A 24,531-nucleotide genomic window follows, 5' to 3' on the forward strand; every position below is an offset into this window, starting at 1 on the left:
TATCCTAGTCACACACAAAAGGCATGAGAAGTAGTAATAAGTGGAATCATCTCCACGTAAGCTTTTAAAATTATTCGAAAAAAGAGTATTGGATCTGGCGTTACAATAAGCGGTGGGTCCAAAGCCCACTGGATTATATCATCTACAAAAGTGGATGCATGTGGAACGCCACGTCGCCATTCTCTCTCACCGCCAGGCGTCTCTCTCTCTCTCCTCCGCCACTTCACAAATAACCACATTTCACTCTTTATTATCATCATCATCATTCACCTTTTTTTCCCCTCTCTTTTTTTTCTCTCTGCTTAGGGTTTCTTTTAATTTAATGGATCCAGAAAAAAGTTGAATCTGATTCTGGATATTCAACGATCTTCTGTGATTGTTTCCTTTTTTTACATCATTCGGTTCTGATTTTCTCTGGACCTGATGAACCTGAATGTTCTTACAGAGATCGATCTGTTAATATTAAAATTTTGTTACCTTTGAAGAAATCGGTTGATTTTTAAGTTTTTTCAAAGGCTATGGATCTACCAGAGTTTCACGGAATCTACTCTTTTGATTGTAAGATCAGATCCATTACGTTTATTAATTATTTTTTTCCCGATCCTCTTGCATACTAGCAATGGAAGTGGAGATGCTATGGTTATTAATTTTTGAGAATTGATGGAAATGGTTTAATTATCTGTCTACTTAATAGATGTGGTAATTGATAGCTTATGATGATCAGTTTTTAGATATGAACAGGTGGCCGCACAAGTAGAGTTTGATATGCTTTCTCATTTGAGAAAAATAATGCAGCAACTCTACAACGAATGTATTTAACTTGGCTTTAGTGTTTATTTCTAGTTTTGTCAGCTTAAACAAGCTTTGCAATTTTTTTTTTTGGTATGTTTGTTTTTAATTTTGTTTAATGGATTGTCTGATGATCAAAGGTGCTGGTTTTCTTTTTTCAGCTTCAAATTCAGGCAGTTTATGTGGAAATCAAAATTAGATGTTATGCAATAGCTGCTGTAAGAGTTGTGGTTTTTCATGCTGGCTATATTTATAGGCACATTGAGGGAAGGCAATTTATCAAACTCATTAAAAGTTTGAATGCAACTTGTAGCATAAGTTATTCTTGGAATAGTCTATATATATACAGCGAGGAGGAGAACCATGATGGTGGATACTGGTGCAACTGCTAAAGGTGGACCTGTTGTTGATGTTTCACTGGAGAAGGATGATAGTGGTGGTTACGCCAGCGGAGGATGGAAGAGGTGATTATTTTTAGCCGATGTACATTGTTGTGTACCTTTCCAGACTATTGTAACATTATATCTATTAGGTATGTAGTGTTGCAAGATAACTAATCCTACTTTTACCTGATGGAACACTCATGGATCATAGGTTTCTGATGCAAAATGCATAACAATCTTGGTAGTTTCCATTTAGAGTCCTCCTGGCTTATGTAGGCAGTTAGACACATATTTTGCCCTGCATGGCTTTGTGACTTTGTTCCCTCTTGTGGCTGTGATATGTACTCACAATATTTGACTTGATCATCCAGATGTCTAAGGGGATGAGTGTGCCGTCACCCTTGTCCAAGAATTAGTTTCCTTTAACATATATTCCTGTATGTAAATCAGCTAACAAGACCTATGTTTTCCAAGCTGGATATTAGCTTGCACTTGATGCCCAAAAAATAAAAAGAAGTTAGCACGCGGTAGGAGGTGAGTGTGGAGAATTGATATTCTATAGTTTTGTATTACTCTCACTCTCATTAGCTTCCCTAACTGGACCATTAAAAAAGCTGCTTCCTTGTTTACCTTGTCTTTCTCGTCTTATCACAAACTGTCAGCTTTTGGCTCATAAGTTACTCCTCCGGGGTACAGATGCATGACTTATGTCTTTACATTCAGGCTTTCATACATCAATATTCTTCTTATGATGGAAGAACAAATTGTTCTTTTTTTGGACAAGGTCGAAGAACAAATTGTTTATGAATTATTCTTATAGGCGGCCTATGTTTTTTGAGATGTACCAAATTTTAAAGTGCCAGTGGACTATTATGAGAAATCAATAAAACGAACTTAGGGATATTCATATGCAGAAAAACCTTCAAAACTATTAGAAGATTGCTTGGTGATACAGAATTTCTGATCTGTGCATCTAAAAATGACAAGCTTTTGTATGGTAAATTTTATTATTTAACTCCTAGTTTGGTGAAGAGTATCTAACTGCCTCTAGTATTGATGATTGACTGAGAGTGAACTTTTTCTCCTTGGACTTGTTACTTTACCCTTGCCATACAAAGAGTTGATGTTGATTAAGGTTTTGAGCTTAACTAAGTATATGTTGTACATAGTGAGTTGACATAATACAGATTTCACTTTTCTCACCATGTTAACCATACATGTATAATGATGTTCTTTTGTATTTTGCTATGAGCAGCTCATACTTGTCCAAATTCTTCTGAAAAATAACTCATGCTTATGTTTCTCCTTTTCTGCTTGGCAGTGAAGATGGAAAAATGAGTTGTGGTTATTCAAGCTTTAGAGGGAAAAGAGCCACCATGGAAGACTTTTATGACATCAAAACTTCCGAAGTTGATGGAAAGGCAGTTTGCTTATTTGGGATATTTGATGGTTAGAACTTGTCAATTCATCCTTACCTTGGAGTGTGATTTTGAATTTAAATAGATAATGAATTGTGAATGATAAATCATGCCTTATGAATCTTCCTGCTTGAAGCTTGTATTTGCTATGTTTCGTCTTTATAGTAGTAGCTTGGTGTCTGCATGAATATGTGTCGGTGAGCTACTGCTAACATGAACTGGTGAATTTAGGATCTATTTGTTCTACAGAATCCTGAAAACAGTTTGTTTTATTTTTGAAAACACAAACTGGTATTGTTTTTACTCTGCTGGAAAGAGTTGTTTTTATCTAAATACAAAAAACTATACCCAAGGTTATTTTCTGAAAACAATTCTTTTAACATGCAACTTGTTCTTCCATAACAAATCAAAACCCATTGTATGCTCTTGTTGTCGTCCAAAAATAAAAATATACAAAAACTAAGCAACATCAAATGTGGTTGTTATGCAAATGCTTCCTACGGTTCAAAAGAGGGATGCTCTACAACAACAACATACCCAGTGTAGTCTCACAAAGATTGGAATGGAATCAATAGAACCTCAAACTGGGGAGACTTTGTACTCCTTTCTAAAATCATACACCCCTTGATCTGATTGCTTTAACTTTTTCCGGTGGGGGCCTCGGGGAGAGTTGGTCCTCAGTGTAAGAGTAATCATGACCTCTGCATGGGATTTCTGAAAGACTGAAATTGATTTTCCATTTAGCTTCCGCTATTAATGAGAGCGTAGAGAATAGTATGCAGAAAGTTAAACTCAACTGCATTTTGTTGTTATGTTTTTGGTGCAATCAATTATACTCAAATGAAACTGTCTCTATAATTGATGTTTTAGATTCAATTTAGATTTAGAATAGTGGAGTTTTTGGAGTTCATCTGTATATAAGGTTTAGTACTGCCCATGTACTATTGTGTTATAATACAAAGTTACCAAGTTTCAAAAAAAATAAAAATAAAATTAATGCTCTTACTTGGAAGCTTGCGGAACAGTTTTGCAGTCTAGAAACTGTATGTTTTCTATCTCATCTTCGCAATTAATGACCACTTTTTGTAGTCTCAAATATTTCATATGAGCGTGTGACAACTTTGTCTCTTTTTTAGATGTTTGATTGAAAAACCCTTACATTTCTGCAGATGAGGTAGAATTAGCATTTCTCTTTTTCTTGTGCGTGTCTGTGTTGCTCTTTATTTGTGTCTTCTTACATTTCTGCAGACTAGGTAGATAAAGCATTTTCCCTTCTTTTTTATTTTCTTGTGTTTGCATTTATCTTAATTGTGTCTGAGAAAGATGGATTTTGACTTTTTCTAATCATCATGTCTTGTCACTGCAGGCCATGGTGGTTCCCGAGCAGCTGAGTTTCTGAAGGGACATCTCTTTCAGAATCTATTGAAACATCCATCATTTTCAACGAACACCAAGTTGGCCATAAGTGAGTTTTATATGTTGTCTTATGGATACGTAATTTGAATCTCCACTTTTGTTCTTTCCCGGTGTACTAGAAATGTATGCTGTCTGTCCATTGAAGCTGACATATCGAAGTGTGACATATTCATGCTTCCATAACATCTGAAGTGTGAAATGCATGATCATGGCAAGGCCAATGTATTTGAAGAACATGCTAATTGAAGAATACTAAAACTTAGAAACTTCTCCCCTCTCTTGTCTCTACTCTCTTTGTCTATCTCTCACTTTTTTGAATTCTTGACACTGTTGAAGATTTATACATTACTTTCATCATATTGCAGGTGAGACGTATCAAAACACAGATATGGAATTCTTGGACTCTGAAAAAGATACCTTCCGAGATGATGGTTCCACTGCTTCAACAGCAGTTCTAGTTGGTAACCATCTCTATGTTGCCAATGTTGGAGACTCACGGACTATAATATCGAAGAGCGGAAAAGGTAACATCAGATTCATAATGGCTTAAAAGGTCCTGGAATTTGAGAATAGAAATAGTAGCCGATAGTTTCAGCAGCCACCAGGGGGTGAGAGATGATTCTTTTATAAGTGTATAGTATCTCTGCTTCGTCTAAAAATGTGATGCTGGCAGGATGGCCATATTACATGATTTCTATTAGTGCAAAGTTTTGTGTCCTTTAAGCAGGCATACAGTGTAAAACAAGATAACAACTTAGCAATTGAGTACAATTACTTAGGTTTTTCTCTTTATGCGATAGTAAATGGAACTGATAGTATAACATGAAATTGAAGCAAGAAATAATGGGTAGCAACCAGACTCCTGAAAGCTTTACCATTCTCTCATGCCATATGCTGTATTTTTTATGGTGTGTTTTTCTCATATGTTGTAGTTTATCGCTTATTGCACTCACTTGTCATATTGTAGCATGCAATGTTGAGCAACTAGCACCTTGGCTAGACTCTTAACAAGTTCAGTTTTATGCTTGGCAGCAATTCCTCTTTCCGAGGATCATAAGCCCAATAGAAATGATGAACGGAGGAGAATTGAAAGTGCTGGAGGTGTTGTGATGTGGGCTGGTGAGGAATTTTCTCTGCCTATGAAACATTACTCAAATTGGGTTTGCTTGCCTGTTAATTGAAGTTTCATCTTGTGGGTTGTCAGAAATGGAACATCACGGTTAATTTTTTGATGCTTTGAAAGTGTCATCATTAATTCGTCATCTAATACAAAGATTCAATTTGCACGTCCTCCATTTGTTTCGCATTGATGTAATACCATTGTGGTGCAGACATTTGTCAAAGGGAAGATTTTTAGGCTTCATTAATGTAATTATAGAGGTTTGAAATGTCTGCAAACTATGTAGGATGGAAGAAGCTAAAGGAAAGAGACTTCATGTCATGAAATTTGGCTTGAATTTTTCTGTAGTCCCCTAGTTTCTTAACATTCTGTAGGTGGTAGATTGGCTAGAGAATTTAAGGTCATCTGGTAATCAAGTTACTCTTGAAATTGTGTTAAAATGTGATAGTGCATGCTAGAATTCTGAGACGTTTAGTGAATAGGAGCTCAGGCGGTGTCCATCTGGAAATAGATGCATTGCCTGTATGGTAATGTCCACTTGCATCCATCTGACAAACTATTTGTTTTCTTAGAATGAAGAAGCTAGTGGTGTAGATTTCATTGTTTTTACAAAAAAATAGGATTGAATTTCTCAAATGTTCTCTAGTTTATACTTTCCATTCTGTTGGTGGTAGATACGGCAAGTGGTATAGATCATGTGAGAATCAAGTTACTCTTAAACTTGTATTGAAATGTGGTTGCATGTGTGCATGCTGCAATTATGAAATGTTCAGTGCATGGGAGTTGGGGACTATATGGAAATTGATGTTTTGCCCATGTAGTAATGTCCACTTGCAGTAACTAGGGTTTTCCAAGGAAACAAATAGTTTTTTTTTTCTTCTTTTCAAAGTTCTAAAAAAAATTTGTTTGGTTTCTAGGAAAACCCTAGTTACTGCCCGATTAAATTCAATCTGTTCTAAGAATCAGACCCCATGTTCTCACATTTAGTGAATGTCTTTATCAGGTGAATGGATCCTTAGTTCTGTCATATTTGTTCATGAATTTTGGTGTGATTACCATGAATGGTACCTCGGCTATACACCATTTATGTTTTCTGTTTCTGTATTATCAGGTACTTGGAGAGTTGGAGGTGTATTAGCGATGTCACGTGCTTTTGGCAACCGAATGTTGAAGCAATTTGTCGTAGCTGAACCTGAGATCCAGGTAGATCTAGCTACACTCTTTTTTTGCTTAAAATGTGTGAAAATGAGTGTCATAGTGGGTAGAGGATGTGCACTACTAAGCTCCCCCTCAAACGAAGAAGCCTATTTTTTTTTGGGCAATTGGTTTGGGATATTCTATCCCATCTGTCAAAACCTGCGTCTATCTGTAAGCAGTCACCGGCTGTTGCAATAATTTGGTTTCCATAAACTGGCATGGAAAGCCTAAATGAGATGCAGGTCAGTGCGTGTGTTCTAGGGATTGTTAAGAGTTTAGATAACTGGGGAAGTGTGCGATTACACCCGACACTTGCATTTCATGAACAAGTTGATCTAAGCGTCGCTGTTGTAGTCAATCTGTGTGTGAGAGTTATGCATTAATACTTATTTGGCTAAAATAGAAAATGATTCAACTTTATTACATTTCTACTCGAAGAGGACTTAACTACTTGGGTTGTGGGTAACTTATTCTTTTTCCCTTTTTTGGCTACAAAAACAGCTTCTTCCTCGTTAACTATTAATAAAAAGTAAAAACTGTTATTTCCACCACATCTCAGAAAATTTTGTCAGTTGCCAAGGCTTGTATTTGATACTCCCTTTTTGAGTGTGTAGTCCAAGTAAAATTAGCCTGCAAGGCGTGGGGACCAAAGAACTATGTATATAAAAGAATTAAGCCATTAACCAAATTGGATTATGGGCTGAGAGAAGGGTGAAGGGCCTGCTAAGTTGGAAGGTTTTGCTTACGAAACAAATGAGTTGGAGCCTTGAAGGCATTTGATATTTATGGAAGTCATTCATCGTCTCTCAATATGTTTCAGGATCAAGAGATTGATGAGGAAGTAGAACTACTCGTGCTTGCCAGTGATGGACTTTGGGATGTTGTACCAAATGAGGTAAGTCCTGTGCATGCATGCATGCTTGCTTTAGTTTTAGTTTTCTTCCTTACCCCCTCTTATTTCTCGCTGTGTCTCGCTGTTTCCTGTCCTCCTGGCCTCCTTTTGGTGGAGTGTAACTTGAAGATATTTAGGCTATATCCCCAGCACTCTAGGAGATTGTTTTTCCTTTTGTCAGAACTCAGAGCCTAAACTTCTGAAGTGGCTTCGTCCTCCTTTGTCGATAATCTCTTTAGACGTCTCTGTGTTAAGTTACTGATGTTGTTGTCCTCCTCTAGGATGCTATTTCACTGGCTCAAGCAGAAGAAGAGCCAGAAGCAGCTGCTAGGAAGCTGACGGAAACTGCGTTTACTCGGGGTAGTGCTGATAATATTACTTGCATAGTGGTGAGGTTCAATCATAAGAAGGCTGAGGCTGAGGGGAGCCAGCAAGGCTGAAGAATTTGTTGATGTTGCAGTTTCCTTTTCTGGAGCAAGGTTGCCTCAATGGGTTGTCGCCAATGCAAATTGCTGACTATAGTAGTATCAGAAGGGGCCACCATTTTTTCATTCATTTCTTTGCATAATTTTTCCATTCTGTTTTAACTGTTGTATTTAAGGTGTCTGCATGTATGTTTTCTCCGTTTCTGTAGAGGGTACTGTCTGGATAAACTTTACTGTCAAACATAGTTAAAGTAGAAAAAACTTGATAGTTCTACTTGTAAGTGTTCCTGGCTGCATGGAACCATCAATGTATTTCCATGCTATATGATCTTTCAAAGAAAAGAAGATAATGATGCATTGCGTGCTACTGTTTGGAAGTTGATTGTTTGTATATATAGCTAACTTGAGTGCTAAACCAAGTTGGTAAATCGACTGGAAATATTAGCCCTTTCCAGAATTCAAGAAGATTTGCCAAGTATGTTCTCCATCCGTTTTCAGGTAAAATGAGTTGTCCTGCCACAAGGAGTGGTCACGCCTAGGTGCTTGCGCAAGAGGGGTTATGGTTTATGTTAAAAGCCAACACATAAGGTATGTGCACCAGTGTTTTATATTAGAAGTTCTATTCACAGTTTAAACTAAGTAGACTATGGTTATCAAAGAGAATCAAAGGTCTGTTAAACCCCGGAAACTGAAATATTAGGAACGTTTTCAGGTGAGACTGCGGACTAGTGTTTGTTGCATAGGTATAGTTACAGTAGAATAATATTAATATGCAGGAGATGTTCATAATCGTTGCAAGTAATACTAGCTATCAAAAGCATACCCAAAAGGAGAAAGTGACTGAAAATAGATTATTTATTCTTATGTATCCAACTTCTGTGAAATATGGATATCTAGGTCAATGATCTGCAACACTTTAGCAGATCGAAATGTAATTCTATATCGTACATTTTCAAGAAATCAATGGAGTTGATACTTCTTGAATCAATTGATGAAAATGAAATAACAAATTTAAGTGAAATAATAAAAAGAATGAAAAAGAACTTTGACAAATATTGGTGTTAGAGGTGGACAAAATCGAATCAAATTTGAAATCGAGTCTAATTAAAAAATAAAATGATTAGTGGTTTGGTATTGAAAAAAAATCTTATTATATTTAGATTGATTTGGTTTTAATAAAAATAAGTCAATTTGGGATCAAACCAACCTGAATTTACTTGGATATATAATAAATATTTTTTATACTTTATCATAGTTTTTATCTTTTTAACATATTATTTCAAGTTTGAGACATTAAATTTTGAATGGTCCAATAAATGTTACAGTCCATAGATATTAGTGAGTTAGTAACTATAATAAAGCTCAAATCAATACTAATGCTAGCAATTTTTTTTTTTATTCAACACCAAGAAGTAAGAATGACAACAATATTGAATATTTGTTATTTAGTTTTACATTGGTTTACACAATTAAAATACATAACCTAATTTTAGTTTTCTTTAATGTTTAGCCATATAATTAATAATTATTAGATAGATTTATTTTAGCATAAATTAGTAATTTTATATTATGATCATTTTCATTATGACATATTAATTTTCAATACTTGCTTTATGGGATTTCATTATTATGATTTGTTGAATATTTAGTGTCATCACTAATTTATTGAAAACCTCGAGTTTTATTAGTTTGATTTGATTTATAGATTTAACATCCAATACAAATAATTTAACTTAGAAAATCCCTTTAACTTAATATTTAAAAAATTTAAACCAACTCAATCTATATACATCCCTAATTAGGGTGATCCAACAAAAATGAATGAGTTGATTGTATGCATATTTGGTCCTCGTTTCAAATTTAATTATGTGACCATTTATACTTGTGATATGAAAATATATGATAAAGTACAAGGTGGCAAAACAAGAGATAAAGTGAAGGCATTATTCGAGTTATTTATTCAGAAGAAAAGTCCAATAAAATCTTATTCATCATTGTCTATTGTGTTGGGTACAACACGTTTTGACTTATCATAAAGTTCAACATGATAATTAACATATATATAAACAAAAAATTGAGAATGGAAGTAAAAGTACGATAGAATTGAAAAAATATCTTCTCAAAGAAATTGAATCAGAAAATGATAATTACAATATCTTGTTTTAGTAGAAAATTAATTCAATATATTTTCTATTTTTGATAAAATGGCTCGTAATGTGTTAACAATATCTATTTTATTGGAGTTCGGAGCCAAAATGACAACTTTTTTCTTTCAAAAAACTAAAATGACACATCAGAAAAAAAATTAACCAAAGAGGAGCGATTTTCTTCTGACAAAGTTGTCGTACGTTAAAAAAATAAAAATCGCTCTCAAAAAAAGAATTTTTTTTCCTTCAAAATCGCAGCGATTTTGGTTAAGAATTTTTTTAAAAAAAGTTTTTATTTTTAATTTAATATTCTTTTATTATTATTATTTATGATATATAATTCAATTTTCCTCATGCTTCAACAATTTTATTGAGTATACTGTCCGTCTTGTTTATCATTTTTATATTATTAATAATTAACAATAGGCATAAAAATAATAGCACTAGGCATGAAAAACGCTTCCCCTGCAGTGATGTGTAAGGAAAAAAAATCCTGACTTAAAATTGCTGCTGTGGCACAATTTTTAATAAAAAAAAGAGAAAAAGTTTTTAGACAAAATCGTTGCTAGATTTTTCGTCATTGTGTCAGAGGGAAATCGCTTCGTCAGGAGCGATTTGCCCTTTTGGTTTTAAAAAAATTTGATGTGCCCTTTTGGAATTTTTGACAATTTTTTTTGTCCTTTTGGCTCCAGACTTTATTTTATTGTGGCATCAAAAAGTGCATTTAGTACTAGGCTCGTTTGGTGTGAGGGATTAAAAATAATAGTGATGGGATAAAAATGTTTTATGTTGTTTGGTTGTCATGTTTGAGATAACTTATCCCACTATTTAGAGAAAATACATAATTACCCCATTGAACTTATACCAGTTTTTGAAGTAGACACCTAAAGTTTGCGCGAGTCCTATTACCCCACGAAATTATTTTAAACTAGCATAAATACCTCCTTTTTTGGTAATTCCCAGTTGAAATAAGGCAGGTGCAAATCACGCACCAACCCTAATCTACCACATGTCATTCACTATTTAGCTTTTAATTCTTTTCATTTTTTGCCTTTAATTTTCTATTTTATTTCCTTTTCTTTTCTTTTTTGAATTTTTTCTCTTTTAAATTTCTACTTTGCCTCTGATTTCACAAATTGTTTTTTTGAATTGCACCACCACAAATCATAGTGACAACACTCCATCATTGCACTACTTAATCACTACATCATGACAAATAATCAAATATGAAAATTAGATCAAATCAAAATTTAAATTATCATCTTCATCCTAAATCGCCTTCTTTATCTATTAGCATCACCATTTTTTATCTTTAAGTTTTAGGAAAGAGAAAACCATTTAGTTAAGTTTTGAAAAGAAGAAGATAGAATCAAATAATATCACATTTTAAAATACAAAATTTGAGAAAGAATGGTGATTTTTAATTTTTGGCCTGTTGAAAAAGCTTCTTAAAAGGCTATTAATGGTGATTTGGGGAAGATGGGAAGATGGGTGTAATTTATAAATTAGAAAAATCAAATTAAAAATGCCACATGGTATTTTAACACTGGTTTGGGGCTGTAATACTACTCCTTCACACGCCCAATTTTCGTGAGAACACAATTGCAATAGAAATAGCTGAAAAGGGTGTATTTATCATGAATATAAATAGTTTCGTGGGGTAATAGGACCCCCACAAACTTTAGGTGTCTACTTCAAAAAAATGTACAAATTTAATGGGGTAATTATGTATTTTCTCCACCATTTATATCATAGTAATGGGATAAGTTATCTCATATACATGGTGGAATAAGCTATCCCATGATAGCTAATCCCATGATAACTTATCCTGAGATAACTTGTTTCCAACCAAATGACCCCTAGAGGTCATATTCTTGGCTCATTTAGAAGTTCATTAACTCCTATGATGCAAACATTTGCCTTTAAGGTTGTCTTTGATGTGAATCTAGATCTGTTGAATTGGATAAGGATTTGAATTATCTTGAGCAACTTGAAGATGGGAATTTTTTTAAGTTTTAAACATATTTTAAATTATGACTAGTTCATTTATGTTATATGTTGATGACCTTTTTTTTCAGAAAAAATCTCTTAAGATTTAAGCAATATAGAAGATGTGTATCTATAATTCACATACAGTCACAAATCTATATTGTAAATTCAGAAATCTTATTTATTTCATAAATATAACTCGTCTTTTGAGCACTTTTTTTTTCTCAAGTTCTTAAACAACAATTGATGACATGATTTTTATTTAAGGATAAATGTTTGCAATGCAGAGTTAATTTCATTGAATTTTTTTACATTTGTAATCATTCAAAAAAGGAAAATCAACCTCGACAAATGCGACACAATGAAAGACATTATAACTATGTGGCATGTGATGTAAAATATATGTTAGTAACTAAGCCAGTTCTATTTTCTAACGAATTTACGACATGACACATAAAATTAAAACAACGAGACTTGAAATCTCATCGAACTAGAAGTTCGAAGATGGAAACCTAATTCAGAACAAAATCATACAAATTTGAGGGATCGTTGGTGAATCAAGTGAAATGCACTAGTTTTCTATAGAACACATGGACGACGATATGCAACATCAATAAAGGTAAGATGATAGTCACGATCTTTGTTTGGACATCTATTGGTACATATTTCAGTATTGAGTTTTAACATCTTACTTTTGAACTATATTGAAGAGATTCATTTTTTCACTTACTAACTGATTATAACAATCACCAAATAAAGCGTTACGAAGCTATATTCAATCAATACATTTGTCTAACTTCTAAAAATAGAGAAAAGTTAAAATCCTAACCATTTAACTAAGACAGTGAAAAACTCAACTTGATGCCCTTAGGGTTTTTTACATTGCACGTGAAAACTATATTTACAACGATACTATTATCATCAATGATTTTTCTCTTCAATAATCTTTCTTTCATTATGCCAATTCAAATAACATACACAATTTCATAATAAATTTATTTGAATAGCTAAGTTGTTTGAGTCTTCCCTTTAGAGCTTCTAATATCCCATTGTTATTTTTCATATTACACATAAAGGATTCAATAGTAATTCTCAGTTTCCTTGCCTGAGATGAAAAGTCCAAATTAATCATCATATGTTCTGAAAAATCCTACTCCACAAATCGAGGTCAATTTTTAACATGTTTCCTAGTATTATTACTTCTCTTTGTGTATGATTTTTACTTTTTTCGTCATACAACTATTTGGTTGTGTTAGTTGTCTTATTAACATACAGAATAATCAAAATAGAATAACATAAAACAAAACCAAAAAATCGAACGCACAACCCTAATAGGTACACATAAATATCTATGATAAGCATTAGTTAATAGCATATTAAAAACAAAATAGTATTCTTTTTTTTTCCAAGCATGTAACATTTCTCGCTTTAGGAGATTCAAAATATGTATTTGATGAATATATAAATAATTTTTTTTATTTTATTAATATGAGAAGAATTGCAACTTATATAGTCAAACCTCTCTATAACAATATCCTACTATGAAAACACCTCACTATAACAACCGAAATTTTTATGACAATTTTTTTTAATATTAATAAATGTTTATCACTAAAAGACTGATATATACTAAACAAACTATTGTTATAAATTTCTTCCATCAATTTAAAAGAATTTAATTTTTAAATAGATCTAAAATTTGTGCCTTACCGCTTAAATCTTTATGTATGTAATTATGAATTTATTGAAATTTCATTAAATCTTTAATTTTCTAGTTAGCGAAGTATGCATATCTTTCAAATTTAAAAATATTTTTGTTAACATTAAAAACTATTTTTTAGTAGACTTCATGCATTTTTTGGCATATAACAATCAATATAGCAATCAAAAATTTTGTAAATCAACAATATTGTTATAGAAAAGTTTAATTGTATACTTTTCTATAACTTTTGAATATCTTAATTTTAATTTTAAAGTCTTGAGTTTATCTAATCTAGTTTAGATTTAATAATTAGTCAATTGACTTTAAAAGAAAGCTAAAAATGTCAGATTAATTGAAACAAAGCGAGTAACTAATATGCCATCATAATTAAATAATAATGATAATGAATGTTTTTTTTAAGATCATGTTTGAATTTATTGAATATCAAATGCAGAAAAACACTTTTAGATATTAAAATAAATAATTACATGAGCGTGGACCGTGGTTATGGCGGAATGGAATGTGCCATTTCCCGCGAAGGAGAGGAGCCTGTCATGTAAGAAATTTAGGTCTTTCAATTAAATTGTTGAAAATGATAATCAACCGTTAATTGTTTGTTTTTCTACTCAAGTAACAAAACATCCTCAAAATTATTCCCAAAAAATAAATTTAAAAGTATTTTCACATAAATGAATGACGGAAATAGAATGAACAAATAACTAAAAATTATGTCTTACGAAACTATGTTGGAGATTACAAAAGATATAAGGGATACCATTATAAAAAAATCAAACTAAAAATGTTTATAAGCTCTAAATATTAGGGTTTGGTAGCTAGTTACCGAGTTATTCATCTATTAAATCCAACATAAGTAATACCATGTTTAGTATCATTCTTTTGCATATGAAATTCAACACACCTAGTATCGTGTTTGATTTGCAATTTATAATTCGCATAACTAATACATGTATAAGTTATAAAGGAATCTATATATTATTTTAAGTAGGGTAGAAAATGAAATAAGTGGTACATGAATGAATAACTAAATCTTGCATAATTAATCAATGTACCAAAAAAATACATAGATTTCTTCATAATTAATTCAAAATTACTAGTATATGCACAACTTTGACCAACTACTAAACGACCCGTTAGTTATAAGAACTTTTTGTATATACACATCTAGATACATCAAAAATGACTTCTAGTTTGACCAGCTTACAAATCTAGTCAAATATTTTCTTAAAATGTTAGTGTATATAACTTAAATCGAAACGAAAAGTAGTACAAGAATGTTCTAGACAAAAAGTAACTATAGTTAAGATCCATGGTTTGTTAACCCTAGTTAAGAATTGTGCTTATAAAAGTAACCATAGTTAAGATCCATGAAGTAGAAAAAAATATATATAAAACCAAGCCCATGTCTGTCTGGCTGTTCATTTCCCAATTTTACAGATTATATTTTGGGCATTTTAGGGTTGTTCTTGGGCTCATAGGGGGTTTTCACAAAAAAAAACAAATAAATTTCAGTTCTTCAAAAGGTCTGACTTTGGTGGGAAAATTTGTAGGTCAACAACAGCAGCTTTTTTTCGATTCAAATGCTCATATACGGTTAGTTTCTCTTCCTTCAATTCGAAAAAGTTTTCATTTTTGTACTGAATTTTAGGGTTTTTTTCTTTTTGACAAATTGAAATGTGAATTACGACCGTTACAAACTGCTTATGATTCAGATCCATTTGATATCATTTCATTCGAACTTTTGAGTTTGAATCTATGATTCCTTTGTGATGATTTAGGATCGTTCTGTTGCCGTCTTTCCCTTTTTGGGTTTTTGGTTTTGTTAGGTTTGAACTGCTTAGTAATTAAAACATGGGGTGGAGTTAATTTTACAGTGGTTTGGTTGAGTTATCAATGGGCGTGTAAAAGATTGAATCTTTTAGCTGGACAAAGTAGTGGGTCACATTGTTGTCTGCTTCTTAAATGTTATCATCATTTGTTGTTGTCTGCTTCTTAAACGTTTGCATCCCTTGTTGAACGTTTGGATTGTTATTTGTATGTGGACTGGTATTGTTAGAAATCCTGAATGATAATTAAAAAAGCCATTAGCTTGAGACGTGGGCATCCGTAGATTTTGGGTACTTGATACTTTTGGGAGCAGTTAATTTATTGTCTGAATTAGTTCCCCATCAACACCTAGTTGAGAGGAAACCTAGTTGAGGTTTCCTCCACCCTAGAGGATTTGGTAAGAACTTTATATGATGCCCTCATAGTTTTATTTCTCCCTTCCATTTCGGAGTAGATTTTTAGGTTTTGTTGGTTGTGGGGATGGTAGTGGTGGGAGATAAAAACTGTGTTGATGAGTTTATCCATTGACAGAGTATTCTTTGTTGAGTCTTTGGAATAAGGAAGTGAGTTGGTTAATGAATTTAGCAAATAGAATACATGCTGGAAAGACTCAACTTTCCGAGAGATCAAGTGATCTTTACCATTGCAAGTTTCTAAAGTAAGTTTACAGTGTTTGGAAATTGTAACGCATATTACAGCTTTTAATGTTAGAATGGGAAAATGTAGAATGGTAAGAAGTAGAAGTTCACACTATCCAAGGGAGGTGGCAGGTATCCCGTTGAAATAGAATTACTCTTGCTGGTGGAGGTGGCAGGTATCCCGCGGAAATAGAATCAAAAAAGAAATAGTTCTCTCTCTTGTAAGGATCAGAGGAAGTTGTTACTAATTGTTAAGTCCACTTCTATGTTTATGTCTATCTTGCTTCTCAATGGAGGTATTTTGGAATATATTACTTGAAAGACTGAACATTGAGTTAATCCTCCTACAGTTGGAAGCAAAGCTCAGAATTTTTTTTCCCTTTCTTGGTCAAAAAGTAAACTTGCACCTTAAATTTTGACTTTAAGATTTGAATGGTCTGGGGAAACTACTATTTATTATAGAAAACAACCATGTAGTCTAAGTAAATGTGATAGTAGCTGGTAAATTTATCCAACATTTCTGTATAGTAAAATCATCAGAAATGTCAGTGTTGTTAAACAAGATATTGTGCATCAAAAACTTTAGGATCTCAATTGTGCTAGAGAATCACATTACTTTACCCTGGTTACAAAGTTGCTTGAAATTGAATACTAGCAATTTTTAGGGGTTTTCTTGTCCTATTGCATATCTTTCTTGGCCTTTTGGGTAAGATCAAGTGTCTTTACCCTATCATATTGCATATAATTTTGGATCATTCAATTTCCAGAGCGGTAGATGTCAGTCTTAGTTGATTAATCACATATTTTGTATGATGGATGAGTTGGATCCAGAATGTCTATCTTGATGACCAATCTACCATTTACCAGGTTCAAAAGTCTATTCTTGTCAACAATAGTTATTGACCACTAAGCCCTGAGGCACTAGATTATGTATAGGTGAATATGCATCAACATACATTTGCATATTTCTTGGTATTTAAATTATATTATTTTCTCTGATAAGTTATTTTTGGCTGAAACCTAGACCAATACATATAATACTTTTTTTTAGTTCTGGAACTTTAATGACGAATTTCTAACAGCCACGATCTCTCTCTTGTTGTGAATCAGGTATTGGATGATTTAAAGTATACTGTGCATCAAGAAGGGGAAGAGATCGAGTCATGACTATCTGATATTCAATGAAAATGCTTTATATATTTTGGTGGTCTCGGTGATACTGAGTGGCATACTGATTGGAGATCACAAAAGGAACTTTCAAAATCACATTCATAAACTATGGAGTGCAACAAAGATGAGGCCTTCAGAGCAAAAAAAATTGCAGAGCGGAAGTTTGAACAGAAGGATTATGCTGGTGCAAAGAAATTTGCCTTGAAAGCTCAGGTTTTGTATCCAGGGCTTGACGATCTAACCCAGATGTTAACAACACTTGATGTTTACATCTCTGCCGAAAACAAAATAAGTGGGGAAGTGGATTGGTATGGGGTACTTGGTGTGAGCCCGTCAAGTGATGATGAAACAGTGAAGAAACAGTACAGGAAGCTAGCTCTTGTCCTCCACCCTGATAAAAATAAATCTATTGGTGCTGAAGGTGCATTTAAACTTCTCTCTGAGGCCTGGAGCTTGTTATCTGATAAATCCAAGAGGTTGGCATATAACCAGAGAAGGAGTTCAAAAGGATTTCAGCAGAAACAACAGAAAGTTCCAGTGCCCTCAGGTGGTCCATCAGCACCTCCACGAAATGGATTTCATAATTTTACTAGTAGGACTTCAGGTTCAAAGACTCAGAAAAATGCTTCTCGGATGCCCTCTTCATCAGTCAATGCTTCATCCAATCAAAGAAGTGATACTTTCTGGACCATTTGCCACCGATGCAAGATGCATTATGAGTATTTGAAGATATATCTTAACCACACTCTTCTTTGCCCCAACTGTCATGAAGCTTTTATGGCTACAGAAACATCCCCACCGTTCAATCATTCAAAATCATCCAATTCTACTAGTCAGTGGCAGCAGAATCTAGGGAATCGTGCACCTAATGGAAATCAGTTCCCCATAGGAAAAAATGCTAGTGCTGGTAAAACAGCAGGATCAGCAGCAGCAAGTTCTAATACTGCGAAATACTCAAACTTTCAGCAGGATCCATTTTCCAGAATGGGTGGTGTTGGTAGCTCGGATCCTTCCATTGCAGCAAAAGCAGCAAATGTTGTCCAGCAGGCACATGAGAGAATGAAGAGAGAACGTGATGATTCACAGACTAGACAGACAGCTTTTAAACAGAGAAGGCTCGATGAGGATGGAATGCGTTTTGGATCCAATGCACCTCACTATGCTGAAAGGACTTATGGTTTTTCTTCTAGCAAGTTTAATAGTACCAGGGAGCTGACACCACTTGAAAACCGGAATATGCTGATGGGGAAAGCTCGGAAAGAGATACTTAAGAAGTTGAATGAATGGAGATTGCAGCCGCAAGATGCACAAAAATACAAGGTAAAAGAGGGCAAAAAAGAAAAACAGAGGACTGCTAATGTTCTTGGTCATAATGTAAACGGGAATGTAGAGTTATCAGCTATGAAGGGAGTAAAGAAAGGTGTCAATGCTTCAGCTAATGATGCACATCAAGAGGATCCAGTGCCAGAATCAATGAATGTACCAGATCCTGATTTTCATAATTTCGACCAGGATAGGAGTGAAAGTTGTTTCGAAGACAATGAAGTCTGGGCTTCATATGATGCTGATGATGGCATGCCCCGTTTCTATGCTCTGATAAACAAAGTCCTCTCAAGGGAACCATTTAAAGTGAGGCACAGTTGGCTTAATTCAAAAACAAACAATGAATTTGGTCCAATGGAATGGGTAGCTTCAGGTTTCTACAAAACTTCTGGTGAATTTAGGATTGGTAGATACGAAATGGGTAAGTCGGTGAATTCCTTCTCCCACAAGGTTCGGTGGTCAAAGGGCCCTCGTGGAACTGTTCTAATATATCCCCAAAAGGGGGATGTTTGGGCCCTCTACAGAAATTGGTCTGCTGACTGGAATCAGAATACACCTGATGATGTTATACACAAGTATGACATGGTCCTAGTTCTTGACGACTACAATGAGGAGCAAGGAATTTCAGTAGCTCCTCTCATCAAAGTTGCTGGTTTTAAGACGGTCTTTCGTCCAGACTTGAATTCAGAGAAGGTGATGAGAATAACCAGAGAAGAGATGTTTCGTTTCTCTCATCAGGTCCCAAGCCACTTGCTTACAGGTGAAGAAGGTCAAAATGCTCCAAAGGGTTGCCAGGAGCTTGATCCAGCTGCTACTCCATTGGAGCTTCTTCAGACACTAACAGAAACTAATGAGATGCCAGCCATGCAGAACGACAAAGAGGCCAATGGAGGTTCATCACAGAATGTTCAGGAAACCAAAACTAGTGAGACTGCTGATCATACTCTCAAATCCAGGGAAGGCGGGATGGTAGAAAGTGAAGGAGCTCCATGAAAATGCAGGGGAGCAACTAGAACAACTTTTTGCAGCTGAGGGTTTGAATTATGCCAGAATATTAGTGTCATGAGGAGATATTTTGAAGATACATCTAGTTGTAGACTTTTGGTCAGACCTTTAGACTTTTAACTGAATGAGATTAGTCTTGGTTCTGAACAAAGCAGAAGTATGGGCTTCTATTCATGGAGCAGGCCTATTACGTGGAGTTTGATTGAGATGGTTATTTTGGAGGCCCTCATTTTGTACCTTGCTCAAAGCAAATGGGTGATCAGAAAAAATATCAAACACAGTTTAATGCTGATAGCGAAAAGGATCAAGGATCTCCATTCCCCAGATACACAAGTCTGCTACCTAACTTTATATTCTCTTTGGATGCCTTATATTCCCATAGGTGTACTAGAACCTTTCCTTTTGGTTTTGAATCCTGTAAAGGCATCCGCAAAGGTTTTTGTTTCTCTACAAACTAGAATATCTTCTATTCTTGGATCTGCCGGAGTAAAGTTATATAATTGTTTGCCTTATATAAACATCTTAGAGATTGTTTTCTGCTATATACTGGAATCATGGAATGTTAATCTCAAGAGATATTTTCAGTTATATCATCTCAATTCAGTGATATTATTTGAGGAAGCATTTTCCTGTGATTTGAAAAGTTTAACCAACTTTGGTTTCTGTCTATTCGTCTCTTAATTGTTTTGCTTGCCGGTTAATTGTGACTTTCCAGCTTCATGGCCAACCTCTCCTGCTGCAGTTTGGAGGTGGTCTTGTTTGCCTAGTTGCTCTTCAGCCTTCTTGGGGTGCTCCTCATTCCACTGTATTTCCTGATTTTCTCAATGTACTTATTGGTAGATAAATTCTGGCAGCAGAGGAATTTGGTTGTTTGAGATACTAGGCTGGCAATCAGTCTCCTCAGTATGTTAATGCCTCTGTTGTTGTTTTCTCTTTGTCAATGCCTATTTGTTATATAGATATTCTTTGGTCCGTGACATTGTTAGTGAGGTTTTATATAGTTGATGCGAGTAAGTTTGGAATTGAGACGTAGTTGTTTCTCCCTCTATCCAATTTAAGGGGCAAAGACACAAGATCTAGTTTTAAGAAACTATTTCTTTAAGACAAGAGTGTTGAATTCTCCACTGACTTGCAATTCTCTTCTTTATTACTTTCAGGATCGTTAGGTCAGTAGGATGCATTAGTTTTGTGTGTTACTAATAATTTTATTTGGTATACTTTTGTAATTTATGTATACTTGCTATTATGTTATATATAACTCATGGGAAGTTATGATATTAGTAATGCAAAGGGTTTTAATGTATATATTAAAATGATCAAAGATATGATTTGCCCTTCAGACCTTTTCACATTTTTTGCACTGTATTGTGGAGGGTGCTTTTGAATAAATATTTTTTTAGAAATTATGCATCAAGTCAAACATTGTATAGGAAAAATATTGTCAGCATTACTCATATTCAATACTATTTTTATACACCCAACTAAATGACGTGAATTTATTTGAGTGTCTTCAACAATAGAAATGCCAAACATTTTCACAAGATTACTGATTAGAAACAAAGGAATTTTATTCATTCAACAATATAACTTGGTGGTGACGTTTGAAGTTTGAAGCGAAAAAAAGCTTTTAGAAACGAGTGATGCTTCAATTGATCGTCTTTAAATATGGTCAAATTAATAATCGGTTGATATGTAATTTGAATTGACGAATGAAAAAAATTATCAATTTTTTAAAAATTAATATCTCTCTTCATGTATTTCCACCAATAGTGTGGGCAGATTGTCTTGTACATCTTCGTGTTTTCTTGGTGCAGAAAAATAAAAAGGTGAGCTATATATATTTACAAATATCCCTTTTCATGGATGGCTCACTAATTTATTATTTATTAACTCAATTCATTTTAATCCATCTAAATTTAATTCGAACTCACTCATTTGATGTCCCTAATTATGTATAAGGAAGTTCATCGAATTTGTTAAATACAAAAAGATGCATGGGACTTAAATAAGTTGTATCCTTTGATTGATTGGGAGGAATAAGTTAACATAGGGTTGTTCATATTTCTTATTTAATGAAAATGCGTATTACGATCTAATTTCGCAAGACATGGATTTAAAATTTTCTTGTCTTATCCAACATAAATTGTGTAGTATCTAATTCGTAAGACACAAATTTAGAATTTTTTTGTCTTTATTTGTCAAAAAATATTACTCCCTCTGTCCCAATTTATGTGACACATTTCACTTTTCGAGAGTCAAACAGTTTAAGTTTGACCGAGAATTTGCTCATGGAATCTTCAAAAATTTTAAAATGAAATTTATATATTTGTAAATTACGTAAAAAGTACTATAAGTCTCAATAATTGATAATTCAAAATAAGTAAAAGATATATGAAAAAATTACGGTAAAAAATAGACTTGTTTGAATCTCGAAATCTGAAATGTGTCACATAAATTGGGACAGAGAAAGTATGTCACTCAAGACATACTTTATCAATTGCGAAACTAAATTTATGCCTCTATCAATAAAAGTTCTGCAAAAATTAAATTGTCTTATAAAATATACTAACTACGAATTATAAACTTTTTAAAATAAGAACGTTCTGAAACTTAACTTATGTTATGAAAATTATAAGATAAAACGTGTGCCTCGTATATTTTACCTTTCAAACGACCCTATTATTTATGCAAATTTAGATCCCCATTTAATTATTTTTTTATAACCATGATATCTGACCAACTATCTCAACTATTTCCAATTTATTATGAATGTCATGAACTTTGAATCCTTAAATTTTGTTCTTTTTCTCAATCAAAGGGAACTTCTATTCAACTCATCTTTCCTAACCGTGCACGTTACAAGTTTCTATAACTTGTCCACCCACTCTAAAGTACTAATACTTACTTTATTACATTTTTATATAAAAAAATTATTGGAACAATAATTGGGTATATATTTGAAATTCACTTAGTCAATTATTAAATCTATATTTGAGTTGGTAGACTCACTAAAAAGGTAAAACACTTAATACAGAAATATTTCTATTTACAAGGTTTAAACATATCGAATTGTATTGAGTATATTATTATTATAGAATAAAATACTTTCTTTATAAGAAATCACTCTACTCTTTTAATGGATTATCCCATGCAAATTTAAATAAGTTAGATTAATGAATTTTGACGAAACAAGGGCTGATCGGTAGGATAAGAAATAACTTACACAAGTATTTATTTTCGTAGAACTTATACAATGTCTGGTAAGTAGATAGAAAATTAAATTATTCATGTATAAAATTAATATGACGTTTGATATAATATATAAATTTGTATAAGTTATGAGAGAATTTATTCAAGATAGAAGATGAAATAACTAATACATATCTAATTTCTAAATAACGAATATCAACATAAAATAATAGAGAGTTACACTCATCACTAATTCATACATTACTATGGTAATATGTGCATAACTCTAACCGGCTATCAGATCCAGATAAAAAAGTATTCATAAGTATTTAAATATTGGTTAAATAATTTGACTGTAAGTATAGTAAACTGAAAAATGATGAGTGTGTATATACGACAGATGGAGTAACAGTTATGTTCTGATTTGGTCAAACAGGAGGACAAAAAGACTTTCTAGAACTGTAATTCTATTGGTTCAACTGACATCTTCTGCATAAATGCAGGCAAATCTGAAGTTTCCAAGAATCATGTTCACACCAATTCCAGCACAGTCAAATTAGTACTCCCTCTATTATTTTATTTTTTCGTTCGATATTTATATTAGAATCTGACTAATTCAATTTGTATCGAATATGATCTCAATTGGGAGGTAGTGTTTGCTATCAAGGATTTTTTCATACTTAAAACTCAAATTCGAAACCTTTGATTAAAAAAGATCAGTCACATTCACTACACCACTTCAATACTCTCTTAATTTCAATTTGTTCGATTTATTTGTCTTGATTCAAAGTTGACGATGTCAAATTAATATTTTAACTTTTTACATATATGCGGACTATATAAAGAATAAGTCACATTAACTAAAATTTCAAAATAATTTTAAACCAATTTTCCAATTCTATGCATTTGACAAATTAAAATACTCACTTCTTCTTGATCGTTTCTATTTAGACGACAATTTTTACTAGAGAAAAGGAATCTTCAACAACTAGTATTAGTTGTGTGAGACATATCATTGTATATTTTTATTTAGACTAAACGCACATGAAGTATGTTGAAAGAAAAAATAAATAATATAATAAGTACATATGATTAGCGAGTAATTTAATTACAAGACTTGTTATAACTTTATTATGCTAATTAAATTTGACAATACTTTGCGATTATGTAATATATAACATTGACTAGGGAAATTTCCATGCAAATGGTTCAAACTAAAGGAATACTCAAAAGTCCAAAAGTGTGTTGGTAGCGTTGTTAGGGTGTTGCCCTAATTTTCTTATTTTATTTGAAATTTATTTTTTACTAAAAGGAAAGACAAAATATTATCATAAATGCTTTAATTTTTTCTAAAAGGAAACATTAGTTTCTTTCATATTTGATTTATTCTTTTCTTAGAGGAAAAATTTGGAACTCTATAAATTGAAGGTCACTCTTCTCATATCAAAAACACAAAATCATCCACAATGTAGTTGTTTAGCGACTTTTGTTTATGAGAATATTTTCTTCTAAACATATTTATGACTTTGAATATTAGTTTTATAATATGTGGGTCACTTGATCAAACCAAATTAATAATATGTTTTTTAATATGCTTTTATATGTCATTTGATTTATTGATGTCATGATTTGCAATTGTAAGTTTTCGCATGACGCCCTAATCACTTTCAAATCCAACAAGTGGTATCAGAACACATGGTTCAATGATCCAATGGAACAAAGTTGAAGACATGTTCAAGTCGGTTTCAAATCAATTTGCAATCAACGTGATGATAATGAAGATTTTTGTGCTATTATATGTGGAGAAAAATTTCAGATATATTTTCAACAATCCTGCTACTTCATCCTTTAAAACAAAATCAATTTTCAACCCATGATTACTC

At 33.0% G+C, this 24,531-nt stretch overlaps 2 protein-coding genes across 3 annotated transcripts; both read left to right on the forward strand.

The window, feature by feature from the left end:
- Positions 1-271: 271 nt before the first annotated feature.
- Positions 272-8,017, forward strand: LOC102583416 (probable protein phosphatase 2C 76). Of its 2 annotated transcripts, XM_006350509.2 has the most exons (9): positions 272-558; positions 951-1,253; positions 2,494-2,621; positions 3,957-4,055; positions 4,372-4,530; positions 5,039-5,125; positions 6,238-6,329; positions 7,144-7,218; positions 7,497-8,017. In XM_006350509.2, exons 2-9 carry the CDS (start codon positions 1,153-1,155, stop codon positions 7,653-7,655), a joined length of 900 nt encoding a protein of 299 aa, XP_006350571.1. In that variant the 5' UTR covers positions 272-558; positions 951-1,152; the 3' UTR covers positions 7,656-8,017. The 2 variants fall into 2 exon arrangements, with proteins under 2 accessions (XP_006350571.1, XP_015165630.1); XM_015310144.1 differs by lacking the exon at positions 272-558 and having other exon boundaries at positions 1,161-1,321.
- A 6,883-nt stretch (positions 8,018-14,900) lies between these two features.
- LOC102583748 (uncharacterized) lies at positions 14,901-20,066 on the forward strand. Its single transcript, XM_006350510.2, has 2 exons — positions 14,901-15,089; positions 17,072-20,066. Exon 2 carries the CDS (start codon positions 17,240-17,242, stop codon positions 19,445-19,447), a length of 2,208 nt encoding a protein of 735 aa, XP_006350572.1. The 5' UTR covers positions 14,901-15,089; positions 17,072-17,239; the 3' UTR covers positions 19,448-20,066.
- The last annotated feature ends 4,465 nt before the right edge of the window (positions 20,067-24,531 follow it).

Source organism: Solanum tuberosum, unplaced genomic scaffold, assembly GCF_000226075.1.
Source record: "Solanum tuberosum cultivar DM 1-3 516 R44 unplaced genomic scaffold, SolTub_3.0 scf00126, whole genome shotgun sequence".
Classification (NCBI taxonomy): domain Eukaryota; kingdom Viridiplantae; phylum Streptophyta; class Magnoliopsida; order Solanales; family Solanaceae; genus Solanum; species Solanum tuberosum.

What these genes read in the sequence shown, in the direction of transcription:
- LOC102583416 (XM_006350509.2), top strand. Translation starts at nt 1,153, where the DNA reads ATGATGGTGGATACTGGTGCAACTGCTAAAGGTGGACCTGTTGTTGAT. An exon ending in GAACACCAAGTTGGCCATAA is followed by an intron (nt 4,056 to 4,371) that starts GTGAGTTTTATA and finishes ATCATATTGCAG; the next exon opens with GTGAGACGTATCAAAACACA. An exon ending in GGGATGTTGTACCAAATGAG is followed by an intron (nt 7,219 to 7,496) that starts GTAAGTCCTGTG and finishes GTCCTCCTCTAG; the next exon opens with GATGCTATTTCACTGGCTCA.
- LOC102583748 (XM_006350510.2), top strand. Translation starts at nt 17,240, where the DNA reads ATGGAGTGCAACAAAGATGAGGCCTTCAGAGCAAAAAAAATTGCAGAG.